This window comes from Semicossyphus pulcher, unplaced genomic scaffold (genome assembly GCF_022749685.1).
Source record: "Semicossyphus pulcher isolate SPU_LCO1_2020_fin unplaced genomic scaffold, fSemPul1.0.p SCAF_10, whole genome shotgun sequence".
Classification (NCBI taxonomy): Eukaryota; Metazoa; Chordata; class Actinopteri; order Labriformes; family Labridae; genus Semicossyphus; species Semicossyphus pulcher.
In genome coordinates, this window is record NW_027211604.1 from 8,975,206 (window position 1) to 8,992,973 (window position 17,768).

A 17,768-nucleotide genomic window follows, 5' to 3' on the forward strand; every position below is an offset into this window, starting at 1 on the left:
ATTTCCATGACTGTACCTTTTTCTGTTGTTTTCACTTGTTGTCAGGTTGCTATTTCCAAGGAAATGGTGGGTTTTACATTTAACAGGCTTTACAGAATTCTGTCTGAGATGAGTCAGACATATTTGAAGTATTTCCACCCATCCCATCCACCGCTTATCCTGTTCAGAGTCGGGGGGGGGGGGGGGGGGTGGAACCTGTCCCAGCAGCGAGACGCTTGTTACATCTTGGACTGATCGCAAGTCAATCACAGTTGGAAGTATTTGTTCTTTTAAATAATCCAGTGTACCTGAGTGTACCTTCAATCTTTGATGATTATAGCCATTATTCGGATTTGTGACTTCTTTTGTTTTCCTGATATTGTACACAGAAGAAAAACATCTGCTGCATATTGACAAAACTTTCTGTAATATTTAAAACAGATTTCATAATTGATCTTTTCTAACAAGACTTTAAACTGTTCAAATGATCCTAAAGTGCATTTTAACATTTGCATAAGAGTCATATAGCAAGATCAAATTTATCAAAAATATAAAGGATGTGTAATTCCCAACATGTCATAATCATAAAGGCTCACTCTTTTAGATAAAACCTCAAAAATGTTGTGTTTTGGCCTTCTGTTAGGCTTGAAGACTTGTGATTTACTGCTTTTACAAAACTACCTGCAACTAAATTTGTTTTTCATTAAGATCATCAAGGTCCAGGAGGCTTCTTCATAAATAGACCCAGATGTTACCCCTGGAGTTACAGTCTCTAAATACTGCCTTATAGCATCACATAGGAATGCAGTTTGTTTACAGTACAAAAACAGTCTTCTCGTAATGTGTTTATATGTTAAGTGAGTAAGATTTCCTCAATAATTTTAGTTGTAAAGACACATTTTAAAACATTTGAATATTAAAATATATATCATATTTATTATCAGAAACAAAATAAACCTTATTGAATTGTTTCACTGGAGGGCGCTAACACAAAGCACCAGGTGGTCTGGGAACAACTTGAGAAAGGAGGAGGCCATTCACTAGCCTGTATTAGCTACACACATCTAGCTGCTGTTAGCTAGCCGGCGGCTAACGAGCAAGCTAAAACATCAGTTTGTCTTAATGTCGCCCGTCTTATCAAGTGATGGCAAGAGAACAGTGTTCACAAACCGAGGCTGGTGAGTGCTGAGCGTCCATTTGTTTTACGAAAAAGCATTTTACATTTACATAGTTTGTAGTTGTGTGTCTGCTATCGAGCTAAGTAACCGAGTGCAACCCAAAGCTAGCTAACGTTAGCTCGGTAACATTAGCTAGCACCAAGCTAATACATCTCTCTTTCTTTTCAGAACTGTATTACCTCATTGCCAGATTTCTGCAGTCTGGACCTTGTAAAAAAGCAGCACAGGTAACACCGCATCATACGCAAGTTATTCATACCGGTTATAAATGTTTTAATAATAAGCTAGTGCTAGCAGCTAACGCTAACTCTGTGTCTCTCTTGTTAGATCCTGATCGAGGAGCTGGAGGAGTATGAGGTAGGTTCAGCTGGACCTTTCTGTGTTTATTTTCGTGTGTGGTTTCCGTTATACTTCCTATATCGTCGCTTTGTGTGAAACTTTTCAGTAATTCTGGTTGGTGTTAGATAAAGGAGCGTGTTGCCGAGCCCGGGCGAAACGGGTAGTTTTGTACCATCTAACGGCTTGTCTTTAAACTTTAGTTGGTCCCACAACGATGGAGTTGGGACGGAAAGATATACAAACGGACCTTCCAAGACTGGGTGAGTGTGAATTATCATTATTTAACTTTTTGAAATAAAATTTAGCGCATAAATTGTGTTTTAATCGGCAAGTGCACCATTGCCGATGACTATGTTTTATTTCGATTAACAATCCAGAGCAGACGCGCTGATAATGTATTTATGTTTATTATAACACGTTAAAACATTAATATTTGTATAGGCCTGTTGATAAATGACTATATAGAGGCTTTCTTATTGTGTGGGCTAATAGGAGGAGAATAGAGACAAGGGCAGGCTGTCATTGGTTGAATCAGATCCAGCCAGCTGTCAGTCTTCTGGAGAGCCAATTAAATCACAGTTGTATTTGCGAGCGAACCGGAAAAATAGTAAGACACGTTTTCTGATTGGCTGGGAGCGGCTCTGCCCCTCCCCCTTCGTTCCCTCTAGCTCCTCTTGATTGTTTTTCAACTAGCTTCGTTGCTAAACCATGCTCTGAATATTAGCGTAGTATAAACAGAAAAAGGAAATAAAAGTACAGTCACGTTTGAAGAAGTTGATTGTTATATGCCGGATTGTTACTACACAGATACTTGAGTTTTATCATATAACTTTTGTTGTATGATAATGATGATGATACGTATAATTTCAGTGATCAGATCATTGTGTTATAATTATTGTAATTGTGATGAAGTTGTTTTTACTTTGGATATACACAGACCTATTGTTTTTTTTGTAAAGAGTCATTTTTAGAGAGAATAGAAACTACTTCAGATGCCTGCTGATATTATTATTTAGAGGCTTAGGGGTATTTGGTATTTTGTTTATGTTGTTGAGACTTTGATTTTTTTCCCATTACCACCAACAAAGAAAGAAATAGAGCATTACAGACAATATTTCATTATTGTTGATCCGTTAGTGGTGCTCATAGATTATAAGGCATTGCATATAAAGTTGCATACATGTTTGTTGTACTTTGAAATGGGTCTCCATCAAATCTATGAATGAATATGTATAAATAAAATAATAAATGATAATACTCTGAAATATGTTTTTGAAATTTATAAGCCTCAAAAATCCAGTAGTAGCCAATTAAAAAAATTGTGGTGCTGTCTTTTCAAAACATTGGTTGGTTGTTAAATCTAATAACAAAGGTGGAATTTCCTTTAAACATCTTAAAACTTTTTCCTTAAGTAATTCATTATAACTGTAAGGATAATGTTTTGGTGTTTTTGAAATGCTACTTTCATGTTTGTTAGGATACTTTGTAATAACTGTTTATGATTCCTGTAGGTGATTTTGAACCAGCACATTCCTGCAGACTATCTGCTCCGTGTTTGCCAGCGGATAGGCCCTCTTATAGAGAAGGAGATCCCACCTAGTGTTCCTGGAGTCCAAACGCTTTTGGGGCTGGGAAGACAGTCCTTGCTTCGTACCAACAAAAGTAAGAACATCCCTCCCATCCGCCTGAGCTCTGTTCTTCACAGTTTTCGAAATATTTTCTTTTAATTTTCAACCTGTTTTATGTAGGCTGTAGCCACAAAGTATGCAGTGGCTCTGCTGTTGCTGCACTACACCGAGGCCGTCCACCAGAACCTCCAGTCAGCAGTGGAGATGCTCCCAATGTTGGTGTGTGAAATTTTTAAAAATGTATACCCATTTCAAACCCCTAGACCTATAAAGTTAATGGTTGCTTTCACATGTGTCTTTTTTTTTTTTTTTTTTAAGTGTCCATCATGGGAGCTCGCCAGGCCACAGGTACAGCTCGTTTCGGCCAGGTCCTGCCGTCTTCCTCCTACCAACACATGAAGATACACAAACGTATCCTTGGCCACCTTTCTTCAGTGTACTGTGTAGCCTTTGACCGCACCGGTCGTCGCATATTTACAGTGAGTGATGATTTCTGTGTCAGACAATTGTTGCAACAAAACTTGATCTGTTTCACATCCTTTTCTCGAGTCAAATTTAAATACACTATTCAAATGTCCCAAATGAAATTGCATTGGCATCTCTCCAGTGAAAGGGTTTGACTGTGTCTATAAATACTTACAGATAATAGGATGAAGTTCTGACATACTTGTGTGACAATTTAACTCAGAATCTATTTTCTACAAAAAAATCAGTTTTTCCCCTAATTTGTGCGTAAAAAGACAACTTGCCAACGTCTTGTGTTGTTTTAGGGTTCTGATGACTGCCTGGTGAAAATCTGGGCCACAGATGATGGCCGGCTCCTGGCAACTCTCCGCGGCCACTCGGCAGAGATCTGTGACATGGCTGTCAACCACGAGAATACTCTCATCGCCTCAGCGAGCTGTGATAAAACCATCAGGGTGTGGTGTCTCCGCACCTGTGCACCCATCACTGTCCTGCAGGCCCACGCTGCCTCCATCACATCCATACAAGTAAATAATTCAATCTAATATGGATAAGGAAGCTTCTTTTTAATGATATAAATTACTCAGATATTACTCCAATAATTCTTGCCGTTTGTTCTCTACTGTAGTTGTGTTTGATATCCATCACTTCTTGAGACTAACCACCACTGACTTTCTACCCTCTTAGTTTTGTCCTGCCATCAAAGGGACAACACGGTACCTGGCCTCCACCGGTGCAGACGGCATGGTGTGCTTCTGGAAGTGGCACTCGATCAGCACAAAATTCAAGTAAGTTTTTTAAGCAAAATTGAGTTTTTGTATCCTGAAATTTGCTCCATTTAAATGGAAACAACTTAATCTTTTGTGTTTCCCTCCCACCCCTCAGCGATCAACCCGTCAAGTTTGTTGAACGATCACGACCAGGAGTTCAGGTCTCCACTTCCTCCTTCAGTAGTGGTGAGTGTAGTTTCCTGCCTTGCGATTTTCAAAATAATAGCTCGCTTTAAAAATAACTGCAGATTTAATAGTAAGAAATAAATTGTGACCGAAGAAGAGGTTATGGAAGCTTGCATATTGTAGTATAATGAATGTATTCCTATCACTTGCATATCTTCTATGTTTTTCTTTTAATAGGTGGCATGTTCATGGCTACTGGCGGCACTGATCATCTGATCAGGGTGTACTTCCTTGGTGCTGAAACTCCCATGAAGGTGTCTGAGATGGACGCTCACACGGTGAGAAACAAAACGCATAGCTCCCTGATTCTGATTCTTCTCCTTTATATTGTTTTAACTTCATTCAAACAAGGTCTCAAGATAGACAGATGTACTTTATTGAACCTCATCTTCTTTTTCTGTTCTCAGGATAAAGTTGTCGTCGTCCAGTTTAGCAATAACAGTGACAGGTGAGTGTGTTTCCCTGTTTCTGTATAGACCTCAAACTGTTTGTATGTGTCTGCAGCCTCTGACAGTTAATTGTGTGTCTATTTCCAGCCTGAGGTTTGTGAGCGGCAGTCGTGACGGCACAGCCAGGATCTGGCATTACCAGCAACAAGAGTGGAAGAGCGTCACTTTAGACATGGCTGCCAGGCTGCCCGGGTAAGAGAGGAAACATTACCTGTCTTATGCCTCTTTATCACTCTAAATTGCTCGGTGTTGAATATCTGTTGTGATATATTTTCCCCCAGGACTGCTGCTGCCACTGGGGATGATAAAACCAAGCTTGTGGTGACGATGGTGGCCTGGGACCGTGCAGACAGCACCGTCATCACAGCAGTGTCAAACTACCTGCTCAAAGTGTGGAGCACAACCACTGGACAGCTGCTGCATGTTTTATCAGTGAGTGGCCGACATTTCTACTTGGCGTCTTCTTTAGAACAAAAAGAAGAAGAACTGACCTCCCTGAATGTTTGCGGTCTCTCTCCTCCAGGGTCATGATGACGAGGTGTTTGTGATGGAGGCTCACCCATTTGATTCCCGCATCATACTATCTGCCGGCCATGACGGCAACATTTACATGTGGGACCTGACCAAAGGAGCCAAGATCCGCAACTTCTTTAACATGGTGATTAATCGACAACGTGAATCACCCACCGTTAGTCCTTTTTTTTTTACGCTGTCATTGACTTTCTAAAAATGTTTGTTTTCCAGATTGAAGGGCAAGGCCACGGTGCTATTTTTGACTGCAAGTTCTCCGCCGATGGGCAGCATTTTGCCTGCACTGACTCACATGGCCATTTGCTCATCTTTGGCTTCGGCTGCAGCAGGCCATATGAGAAGGTAAACACACTGCAACATATTTATCCCTCATAATCACTGTCAGTTCCTGTTCTTTAAAAGGAACAGATCACATGATGGTTTTTATGGTAACATACATTGTTCTTTAATCAGAAGACCTGAAATAAAGCCAAAGAATCAGCTATGATCGGTCTGCAGCATTCAGGGAATACTGCTTATAATGATGAAGAAGCTTTTTGCCTCATTTTACAACTTCAGTCTTTATCATCTCCAGATTCCTGACCAGATGTTCTTCCACACGGACTACCGACCTCTCATTCGCGACTCTAACAACTACGTTCTGGACGAGCAGACGCAGCAAGCCCCGCACCTCATGCCTCCACCCTTCCTGGTGGATGTGGATGGGAACCCTCACCCTCCTCACTACCAGCGCCTCGTGCCGGGAAGAGAGAACTGCAAGGAGGACCAGCTGGTACCCCAGCTAGGATACATGGCTAACAGTACGGCCTGCTTCCTTATTATACATAGTTCAGAATGCTTGCACAGTTTTAACTGACAGAGTTTGACGAGATCTTCCTTTTATATATCAGGTGATGGAGAGCTGGTTGAGCAGGTACTTGGCCAGCAAACGGCAGACAACAGAGAAAGCCTGTTGGACAATCTCATCAGGCAGTTGCAAAATGAGCAAGACGAACGTCAGAACGTAGAAGAACTGCCTGAAGAGGCAGAAGGTATGTACCGGGATTTTATACCAGTTCATCATTTTGGTTTGTCTGTGTTCAATATGCATTTAAACTATGCCTGTAAAATGTTTAGATTCAACATTAAGCTGTTGGCAGTAGCATTGTGTGGATACTAGATGTTTAAAAGCTAAATGCTACCAAAATATCCAAATTTCCCAATTAACATATTGTCTTAACCAAATTTCTTATTTTTTTAAGCTGATGTTGATGATGCAGCAGAGGAAGTGGCCTCCTCTCCCACGGTCGGACCCCGCAGGAGTGGGCAAGTGGACGGGGTGTGGCAGATGCAGCATAATGCGCTGCGTAGTCAGGTGGCCACAGAGAGGGACCTACTGGCCTGGAGCCGCAGAGTGATGGTGAATGAAGTTCCACATGGGATATTCAGGTAAGGTGGATGGACGGAATTTTATTGCAAAGAGCAGAATAGATTTTGAATAGATTAATCTTCTTTTACAAAGTTTTTGTACTTTTCATGACAGAAATCACTGTTTTTTGTTCTTGTAGAGTTTTGGAGGAGTGCAGACGAGCCAAAGGCGACATGGAATGTTCTCTTTACAACTCGGAGAGGAGGAAGAAACCAGTCATGTGCACACCTAAGGTGCACTATTCTATCCTTAACAGTTGTTGTCACACCTCAAAAATATTATCTATGCCTGCTCTTCTCATTTTCTGCCCCATTTCTGCCCTTTGCAGAGCGATCCCCTGACTACACGCCTGCGCTCCCTGCGGCCAACCAAGAAAAAGCAGCAGCACCACGCCTACCAGACCCGCTCCGCTCAAGTCCGCCGTCCTGGGACCAGGAGCCGAAATCACAACAGGCGTAACTCAGACAGCCAGATAGACTCTGACAGTGAAGGAGATGTACGTAGCGTCTATTGATTCAGCAAATCAAACGCCACTTGTATTTTTTCAAGTAACTGTTAGAAAAGATAAATTATTTTGAACAAACTGCACATTGTATTGCTGAAAAATGTAAATGTTGTGGTAAGACACAGCCAGAAACAGCCACTCTTTGTTACAGTAAAGATGCTTTCTATGTTTTTCTCAACAGGCAGCCGAACAGGGGGAGCAAAGCGAGGCCTCTTCTGATGGTGAGACTCAGTGGCAGACTGAAAGCAGCTCCAGGTAAATATCTTTTGACTGAGCACTGTTTTCAAAGTATGTTATGATCATCCCACTAACATCACCGGCCTTTTATTCTCAGTGACTCCTCCAGTGAATATTCTGACTGGACAGCCGACGCTGGGATCAACCTCCAGCCTCCGAAGCGATCGAGCAGGAGGCCTGTTCAGCCCCAAGCGTACAGCAGCTCTGAGGAGGAAGAAGGCGACGACAAGACAAAAGAGGCCAAGAAGAGGGAAAGTGAGAAGAAGAAAAAGCCCAAGGAGACCAAACAGGTGAGCTAACATCACCTACAACTCAGCATGTGTTGAATTGATCTACTTTTACTTTACTTAACTGTATGTAAACATTTTATTCTGACTTGTTGTTGTGATTAGAAACCCACGTCCTCTCTGGCTGGACTCGATGCTGAGGAGTGGATGCCCCCATCGTGGATAATGGAGACCATCCCACGCCGCTCTCCTTTTGTTCCACAGATGGGCGATGAGGTAAGGAGTATCAGTGTGATATCGAAAAGGTAAATATATAACATTAAATGCATTTTGATCATTGTTCTTTCGTCTTCCAGCTCATCTACTTCAAACAGGGCCATCAGGCCTACGTCAGGGCTGTCCGCAGGGCCAAAGCTTACAGCATCAACCCTCAGAAACAGCCGTGGAACAGACTCGACCTCAGGGTGAGACACTGTGTTATTTATAAGTGCATTCTCTCTTAGACAAGCTGGAGAGTCTGGAAACATCAGTTTGATCTTTTAGCTTTACCATGTTGGTAATCCAGCTCCTTCCAGAGCGGTAAGCCCTCCACTAAGTCTTTCCTCCACATTTTCCTTTATGGTCCTTTTTAAATGCTGCTTTACAATACTTCAAACTGAGTTGCAGGTTTATTAGGCGAGGCACTGCCTTCACACTTAAATGAAAACAACGCGAGCAGAACAGCAGGAATCTATCATAGCAGTGAGAGTCTTGAATCTGAATTCGACACCAATCATCTCGTCCGACTTTCTCTGATGTGCGTCATAACAACAATTCTATTGGTCCGAATATAAGAAGAACATGATTTTAAGACGACCCCCCTTTTCAAGACACATTTTTGGAAAAGACTTTGCAAATTTAGATTCAATAAAATGTAATCACATTTCGAATGAAGCACTTATTTTAAAATAAATAACATTAAAAATTAGTCTCATGAATGTGTAGGTTCAGCTCTTTGGCTTTCTCCAAGGCCTTCAGCTTGGCGATCGTTCTGTTTCTTTCTGTTCTTCACTCGCACACTCTCCTGTCAGTCTCGTGGAAGCGGTTACTTTGAGGACCACGGTACAATTTTCTCTGACTGTTATTTGTAAGACGATCTTTTCGGACATTGAACTCTGTGACACCAGATTTCTTGGCTGCGTGACAGATGTAATGACTCTGCTGCATTGATAACCATTATCTTAAAATTGGCATCATAACTCCGCCTCAGTTGTAGCTTAACTTGGCTTTCTTTTGAGCCACTTTGTTCCGGACAATCACCGTGTCTCTCCGTCTTTCATCCCCCGGCACTGTAGCTTTTACAGATAAGTGGCGCCGTCTACTGTTGTGAACGCATATTGGCATTAAAAAGTCTAGACCCCCAATTTCAGATGAACTCACTTTTTCAGAGGTATTTCAAGGGGGGGAAAAGTCTTATATTCCGAGCAATACGGCACTATTAAAAGCATTAGGAGTGAACCTTTGTGTGTTTTCTTTTTCCAAGGTTCTGTTCTTCATCTTATGTGTTAATGTTGACTCTGACTCTTTGTGGTCTGCCCCTTCAGGACCAGGAATCTGTGAAAGTGGTGGGAATTAAATATGAAGTCGGACCTCCCACCCTCTGCTGCCTAAAACTGGCTTTCTTGGACCCAGTCTCAGGGAAGATGACCAATGACTCTTTCTCCTTAAAGTGAGTATTTGTATGCAGTACGTACAGCACAAGTTATATTCATGTACACATCACTTATGTTCCATTCCCACCCTCTACAGGTACCATGACATGCCTGATGTCATCGATTTTCTGGTACTGCAGCAGTTTTACAACGAGGCTAAAGAGCACAACTGGCAGCCAGGTTAGTCATGATGAAGGGATGTGTTTACATGCACATTGTCGTGGACAGTCCTGTATATGTGACGCTGCCTTTCCTTCACAGGTATGAGGTTCCGCAGCATCATTGATGACGCCTGGTGGTTCGGATCTGTGGAGGACCAGGAGCCTCTGCAGCTAGAGTATCCAGACAGCCTGTTTCAGTGCTATGCAGTGAAGTACGTCACAACGCTCAAGATGTTTTTCCTCTTACCAGGTGTCGCATATAATAACAAATGATTAACTCCTTGTTTCATCAGGTGGGATAATGGTGAGCGGGAGAAAATGAGTCCCTGGGACATGGAGCCTATTCCTGAGGAAGGTCTGTACCATTACCGTAAAATTCGGAATATAAGTCACACCGAAAAGGTTTTCTATAGCTATTTATGAATAAAAAGATGTATTCAAGTATTACAACACATTCCAAACACACATAAACTATAGCCTACCATCTGTTTTCGCCATGTAGAGTTTGTAATCCTGCTAGCTACCTGTGCGGTAGTTACGCTCAGCCTACGGTAACGTTGATTGTTGTGACGATAGCAGCTGCAATGGCGATCATGACGACGCATGTCCGTGACGAAGCTTTGGCTAGATTATAGCGCCATCATCTGGGTAAAATACAGTAACACAATGACACACCTCTCTCTGCATTTTATACTAGTAGATTGGTCGCTTGGTTGCCGGTATAAATGTAGCAAAAAATGTATTACAAGTCCCTCTTATAGGCCGCTGGTTTAGCTCAGTTGATATAGCAGGTGCCCCATCTACAGAGGCCACAGTCCTTGACGAATTGATCGCAGATTCGACTCCCGGTCTGCCGATTATTTGGTGCATGTCATCCCCCTCTCTCTACTCCCCACATTTCCTGTCTATCTTCAGCTGTCCTATTAGATAAAGGCAAAAAAATCATCTTTAAAATAAAGTGCCTCTTATAAACCGATTTTTACAGTATTTTTCATTCGATCCCAAAGAACTAAACATACAGAGGCTTCATACTTGGCTTCTAGCACAGCTTCCCACCTTTACCAACTTTTCAAATCATTCAGTTTTCAATGTCATTTTATCAAACCAACTTCTCTGTGAAAATGTAGTGTACAGGTGGAAATCAGAACGTTGACAACTCCTTCCTTATACAGTAAAAGAATCACAGGTGGTCATTAGTTTTGCAGACAAAAGGGCTCATTGTGTTAGCATGCAGCTGGAACAGTCGGAAACCATATTATCAAAAACGACTTTATGTTCTTACCCTGAAATTTGAAACCACTTGCTGCTTCTTTCAAGAGCCATGATTTCCTTTTTGATGTAATTGTACCATAAAGGAGTCCAATCATATTCAAATGTACCAGGCTGTCAATTAATGCTCACTTTGCTGCCACTTTTACTCAGCCAGTGCTGATTTATCTTATTTCAGTTACACAAACGTATTCTCACTTATGTTAGCATGTTTACTTGTGTTTTTGTTACCTTGTTATCTTTTCTTTAGATAATCCAACCTCTAGTTTCAAGTATTTTACCAAGACTGTGTAAACAACTATCTGTAATCCACTGTAGTTTTTGCTTTATATGCGAGTTCGAGTGGTTCACTAAATCCTGCTGTGTTTCCGACATGTTTGTTTTATCTATCAGCTGCGTTGCCAGAGCAGGTCGGCGATGGCGTGGGGGTGGAGGAAGACGAGCTGAAGGCTCTACTTTACGAGCCTCAGGAAGGCGAGTGGGGGGCTCACACCCGAGATGAAGACTGTGAGAGGGTCATCCAAGGCATCGACCAGCTTCTTACACTGGGTACGCCTGCAAAGGGTTAATGACAGTTTGTTTCAGGTAAAGTCCTGCCATGTTTTAAGTAAAATATGTTTGTCTGCAGAGGTAGCCAAGGCTTTTGCGACACCTGTAAATCTACGGGACTACCCTCTGTACTGCACTGCGGTGTCTTACCCCACTGACCTCAGCACCATCCGCACACGGCTGGAGAACCGCTTCTACAGGTGGAGCAACATGCAAAACACAAAACAGAGTCACACATTTTATCTTAGCTGTAAATTCAAAATCCCAATGGCAAAGTGTTGACTTTTAAGCTTCTGTGCTGCAGGCGGATCTCTGCGTTAATGTGGGAGGTGCGCTACATTGAACACAACGCCCGCACTTTCAACGAACCCCAGAGCCCCATTGTAGCAACTGCCAAGGTGGTGACTGACGTTCTTCTGCACTACATCGGGTAAGACTCCACAGAGTCCACGCTAAGCTATCCTCACTGATACTTCAGCACCGGAGAAACAATGGTTTATACTTTGTACCATGTTCCTGTGTCTCCTGCAGGGACCAGAGCTGCACAGACATCCTGGATCTGTATCACAAGCTGAAGTCTGAGATCAGCAGCGGAGGAGAAGCTGAGGTAAGACAGTGGTTGTGTTTTAAGTAGCCTCTTTAGATTATTGTTTTGGCTCTTTATAGTAATTTTTGGTTTCCTCTGCAGGCTGAGTTGGATGTGGACTCGGACACTCCAGGAACGTCTTCAGGACATCGGGTAAGAGAGAGTCCTACGTACCACAACAAACCATCTCTACTGTCCCACCCTCTCCATCCTCTGCCGTCGCTTTAGCTTGTTTCATTTTGTCTTTTTTTGTAGGGATCCAATCCAAACTCTAAAAAGCGTGGCGTGTCGTTGGATGTGAAAGTGTGGCGAGGTCAATGCAGAGAGCTGCTGCGTCGAATGATTGCCTCGCCAGATTCAGAGCCGTTCAGACAACCTGTGGACCTCTTTGAGTATCCGGTAAAACAATCTTTAACAACTGTTACTGACAGTTAAAAGTCTACAGACGGCTCAAATCACTTTCAATAACGTTTGAAATGCCACGGGCGTGGATTGAATCGTTGCAAACATTTCTCCTCCCTGCTTCATTTGTTCAGGATTATCGAGACATCATCGACACTCCCATGGACCTGGGCACAGTGTCAGAGACGTTGCTCGGAGCGAATTACGAAAGTCCGATGGAGTTTGCCAAAGACGTGCGCCTCATTTTCAGCAACTCCAAAGCATACACACCTAACAAGAAATCACAGGTGAAGTAGCTTCCCAGGGATTAAAAAACTATACTTACTTTAATTTAATGTCTGTCACAAAAGTTCTCATGACTCTTTTGTTTTATGTCTAGATCTACACCATGACCCTCAGCTTGTCCGCCTTCTTTGAAAAGAACATCATCTCCATCATCTCGGACCACAAATCGGCCATTCAGAACGAGCGGCGGACTCATCAGAGGCTCAGTTACAGGAACAGATTGCACAACGGAGGCAGCTCACCGCCTATCAGTCCATCCCCCAGGTACCGAGCCTCGATCAGAGACCTGCCGTTCGACAGCCCACGTTATGAAACGATCTTTATCATTAGAACGTGCGCAGGGTGTCTGCAGCTCCTGAATATATCTCTCATTGTTTTACACTTTACATTCAGATCAGGAAATACTGAAGAGACACTTTCTAGTTTATTCCTTGATGTAATTTATTGTTGAGAAATAAGTCGGCATCCTGCTCTGTAGACGATGACAGTTGCAGAAGCCCTGTGATTATGTTATGAATGTTTATATTATGTTCTTTCCTCTGTCTCCACACATCCAGCCCTAAAGGGAAGCACAAGTCAGGGAAGGTGTCAAAGCCAAAAAAATCCCAGACCTCAACCAAGAGCCGTTCTCAGAGGTCATATCAGGGTACGACTGCACCACTCTTCATATGTCTTTAGCTTTCCATCTTTGTTATTTTAAATACTTTTTAAATGTTTTAACCAGATAAGTTGAGCGTGGTACAACTGTTTTTATCTGTACAACACTGTGAGAGGGTAGTAAAATTCAGCATGTTGTAGCAAGCAGTTATAATTTCTGTAAGGTAGAAACACAATTATTAGCAATCCTCTTGTAATGCTTTCTACCACTAATGTAAAAGTCATGTGGATACAGTCCTCTTCGGTAACTGTCCCTGTGTTGATGCTTCAGCTCAGCAAAGCAGCAGTGTAGCAGAGGAAGAGGACGGCCAGCCTTCTTCCCCAAGTTCAGGGACGAGCAGCGAGAGCAGAAACCAGGAGCCGCAACGGGTGACTCGCAGCCATGTAACTCCAGTGAAGAAGTCGGGTATGAAAACATTTAAATTCTTAACAACATCTATGATTGTAATGGGGTTCTGCTGCAGAAATAAACCTGCGTCCTCTCGCGTTGCATCAGGGCACCAGCGTAACCTGCATCTGAGTAACGGCTCCAGACAGCGCCACAAGCGAGAAGCACCGCAGTCTGACGAAGACGAGGAGGCGTCGGGATCCAACAGCTCCTCGTCTGAGTCATCCTCCACCTCATCGTCGTCGTCTTCCTCGTCGTCGTCAGACAGCGAGAACAGCTCTGACTCTGAGATGGAGAAGTACGTGGAAGGAGGAGACCACGACTACAGCAAAGCCCCCTGCCAGTCGGTGCGCCTCGCAGCTAAGGGTAAGGTGGCAGCCTCAGGGAAAAGGAGACACAAAGGAGGAGAGGAGGAGGCACAGAGTCCTAAAAGAGCACGAGTGCAGCTGCCTGTAGAAGAGGAGGAGGAGGAGGAGGAGGAGGAGGAGGAGGAGGAGGAGGAGGAAGAAGAAGATGAAGAGGATGAAGAAGAAGAAGAAGAAGAGGAGGAGGAGGAGCAGCCACAGATGCAGCAGCAAAAGCAGGAAGTAAGACAAGAAGAGGATGAGGGACAGGAGGAGGAGGAGGATGAAGAGGAAGAGGAGGAGCCTGAGGAGGAGGAAGAACCAGAGGAGGAAGAGGAGGAGGAGGAGGAGGAGGAGGAGGAGGATAACTCCGATGAGGCGCAGGGAGGAGCAGCAGCAAGGAGGAGTCAACCAGAGAGAGGCAGCCAGTGTAAATCTCGGCGGGTGAACACACGAAACCAGGGCCGCAGGACAGTTCTGTACAGGGACGACTCAGAGGACGATGCCAACAAAGAAGACCCACTCAACCTGGGCATGTCCCGCTCAGGACGGGTGCGCCGCATGACTGAGAAAGCCCGCGTCAGCCACCTCATGGGCTGGAGCCACTGACAACAAACCTCAATAAAAAACTGTCAAATATGAGTAAAACTTCAGGGAATTTTCTTTCTTTCTTTTTGTACAAGTGTATATATAATATATATATGATTTTTCTTTTTATCTGAGACTGCTTGTGACTCTCAAACTGATCGCTGGTGCTCGGGACGCGTCGAACATGGAGCTTCGTCTCCTGGTCGATGGAGCTACTGTTCAACACAGACCCTCCCCCAACTGGACTCGCTCACCTCGGCCTTACTGCTCGCTGGCGGAGCCTTCGAGACCCGGCACTGCTCTCCTCCTCCTCCTCCTCCTCCTCATCCTCATGTACTTTAACACTATACCTTCTTTCTCCTCCTGTCCTTCCTCTCATGACTCCTCTTACTCTCGGTCACCAAAGAAGGACGTGGAGATGCCAAAAACTGGTGCTCATATTTTTATTTCTCTGGGTTTTTTTCTCAAGTAATGTCACAGAACTCTCCATGCTAGTGGTCACTAGTTCGGACACTGATGTCAACCTCTGTGGTACTCGCTCTTTCCTCACAACCACAAGCCTTAGTTTTCAGTCAGATTCTGTTGAAGTGTAGTTTGGGTAATAGCAATACGGAGGAGTCAGTAACACAGCACCATAGTAATATCTTGAGCCTGACCCATATATCCTTCTGTCGATATTATTAGACCGATATGGGCCTAGCATAGATATATCGGTACTGGTGCACTTTTTTATATGGATTATCATAGTTTGTCCGGCAGAGCGTCCCCCGACTCCATAGCTCACAATCCTTTCAGCACTGTCTGCAGCACGGGTATCAGAGCATCCAAAAGATGCCAGCTTAATATTTCACCATATCGGCCACTTTATTGGTATCTGTGAAATTTCTTCCACTCTAAAATCAGCATCTGTATCGGTCTCAAAAAATCCCACATCGGTCAGGCTCTGATAATACCCCAGCTCCTGCGGCCCTCGTCAGACTTGGCTTTTGAATGTATAAGGATTCCCTGCTTCCCTTTTGGTGTTTTGGTTTTTTTGGGGGGGAGTCTTGGCGTGTTGCTGGTGAGAGTTGGGTGCTTTTTTCTTAAGTTTAAAGTTATTTATTGTTCTTGGGTAAAATAAGCCACTGCATCCTGTCTTGTTTCCGGATCTGCATCTTCCATTACACCTTCTCCTCTAGTAGGCTCCCTGGCCTGCTCTCTTCCTCAGATGTATTTATTTTTCCATTGTGTTATACCTGGGACTAGCTCTGTCTTACATTAATAGTGATGAGGAAAAGGAAATATTTGCACATCTATCTACTCCACGTGGCAGCTGAGTATTAAAGATATTGGAGAAAGAGAAATAAGATTAAACCTCTCATGACTTTATTTGTGTAAGAATTTTCACCTGTGCCAGCACGCATTAATCCACCTTTTAGTTTGATCAGGACATGCCTGGAAACACTTTTCAACCTGTGTACCATCATGCTGAGGTATCATCTTTTTTCTGTTGCCGCAAAGCAAAGGCAGCAACTCTTCTCTCCACCTTTCAATAGGATATTGTGCCATTTATTTTCTCCCTTATTTTCTAACTAACTGAAAACACAATCTTTGATTTTAATAACAAACTACAATCAGGTGTTTAGTTGCTGTCAGAATCACTGTGTTAAATAATAAGTGGTCGATTGGTTTCTGCAAAACGGATGCATCCTTTTTTTAATGCACCAATAATGTTTACTTTAATGCAGTCGTTGCCGCGTCCAGGTCAACTCTGGGTGCTCTAATCAGAAAAGGCCTCCATCACTCTGCCTCCACATGAGAGAGGCCTCGGAGGTTATTGCGTTCGCTTTCTTTTGGGCTGAAGAGTTTGGTTGTTGTCGGGTTCTCAGAGATAAAACACACACACATCAGCATCCTCGGTGCTCCGATCTGAAGCATTAACTGGCGTCTGAGATTCATATTTTGGGATCTTATTTTCATATAGTAGATGTCTCTTAGTCTCGCCTCAGATTAGTTGATGACGAATACAACAATAACGTTCTGCTGTAGGTGGAATGAGCTTATGTGTCTTTTATACACAATGTTTTGATTGTATGTGTTTTCCCTTTTTTAATAAAACATTGGATTTCTCTTAAAAACGAAGTTTTGGTCTCTTGTGTAACATTAATTTTAAAAGATTTTCTACATGTTTGTCTCGTTCTTTAAGGATTCCTGTTTTTTGCTGCGCCACCACAAGCTTCAAGAGCTCTTCAGCAGCTCCCGCACTGAGTCATCTGCAGATTTTATGATCGTAGTAGAGCCATAAACATGCACCGAAGGCAAAGATTCAAGAGTTACTGAATATTGAGAGCGAGGGCTATCGACCGTGATAAGACAAGTCGTAAACCTGACTGTAGCATTTCCCACTGCTAAACTGCATTAATGCACTGAAAGCTGGGTTGAGTCAGACAAGGAACAAACAAGGTTGAGCTGTGACGCACCGTGCTCCGCCACACCTAGAAACTGCAGAGATGCTGGAGGATCATGGGAATTAAAACAGATCGATGCATAAATAAGTAAAGGGCAATTTAATGGGTGTTAAGGAAGCACAGTAAAGTTGTCACACCAAAAACAGCTTGATTATGAATAATTATTCAGTGGTAACTTAAAATCAGAGCTACTTTGATGTGCTTCTCCGATTCTGTCAATAATAAACTGTCTAATATTCACTTGTTAGGATTTTTAAAAGTCTCACGATCAGGATTATAAATATGTATGTATGCAATAATGCAGCAAAAACAAGTGATGCAGGTGTTTTTTTTAGATACCACTGAAATAGAAAAATGTATATAGTCTATATAAAGCTTTTACAAGACTCCACGTTGACTGCTCTCCAAATAATGAATCATTTTTGTGCAAATGTACCAGACAGAGAGGTGAAGCTGGGGTTTAGGAATGTAATGCATTGTGGTGTTAGCCATCAGGACA

At 43.0% G+C, this 17,768-nt stretch overlaps 1 protein-coding gene across 1 annotated transcript; it reads left to right on the forward strand.

The window, feature by feature from the left end:
- Positions 1-1,123: 1,123 nt before the first annotated feature.
- On the forward strand, positions 1,124-16,919 carry brwd3 (bromodomain and WD repeat domain containing 3). Its single transcript, XM_069671697.1, has 40 exons — positions 1,124-1,157; positions 1,242-1,384; positions 1,485-1,514; positions 1,697-1,756; positions 3,008-3,158; positions 3,245-3,343; positions 3,443-3,603; positions 3,895-4,116; positions 4,277-4,377; positions 4,475-4,545; positions 4,723-4,823; positions 4,953-4,993; positions 5,082-5,186; positions 5,276-5,426; positions 5,518-5,652; positions 5,739-5,867; positions 6,100-6,325; positions 6,416-6,556; positions 6,767-6,953; positions 7,073-7,166; positions 7,262-7,429; positions 7,620-7,693; positions 7,773-7,965; positions 8,068-8,178; positions 8,259-8,366; positions 9,486-9,610; positions 9,691-9,773; positions 9,855-9,966; positions 10,048-10,109; positions 11,417-11,572; positions 11,652-11,772; positions 11,877-12,002; positions 12,104-12,179; positions 12,261-12,311; positions 12,414-12,557; positions 12,695-12,847; positions 12,940-13,109; positions 13,403-13,491; positions 13,774-13,908; positions 13,999-16,919. Exons 1-40 carry the CDS (start codon positions 1,124-1,126, stop codon positions 14,841-14,843), a joined length of 5,484 nt encoding a protein of 1,827 aa, XP_069527798.1. The 3' UTR covers positions 14,844-16,919.
- The last annotated feature ends 849 nt before the right edge of the window (positions 16,920-17,768 follow it).

What these genes read in the sequence shown, in the direction of transcription:
- brwd3 (XM_069671697.1), top strand. Translation starts at nt 1,124, where the DNA reads ATGGCAAGAGAACAGTGTTCACAAACCGAGGCTG. An exon ending in AACGGACCTTCCAAGACTGG is followed by an intron (nt 1,757 to 3,007) that starts GTGAGTGTGAAT and finishes TGATTCCTGTAG; the next exon opens with GTGATTTTGAACCAGCACAT. An exon ending in TCGATCAGCACAAAATTCAA is followed by an intron (nt 4,378 to 4,474) that starts GTAAGTTTTTTA and finishes CCCACCCCTCAG; the next exon opens with CGATCAACCCGTCAAGTTTG.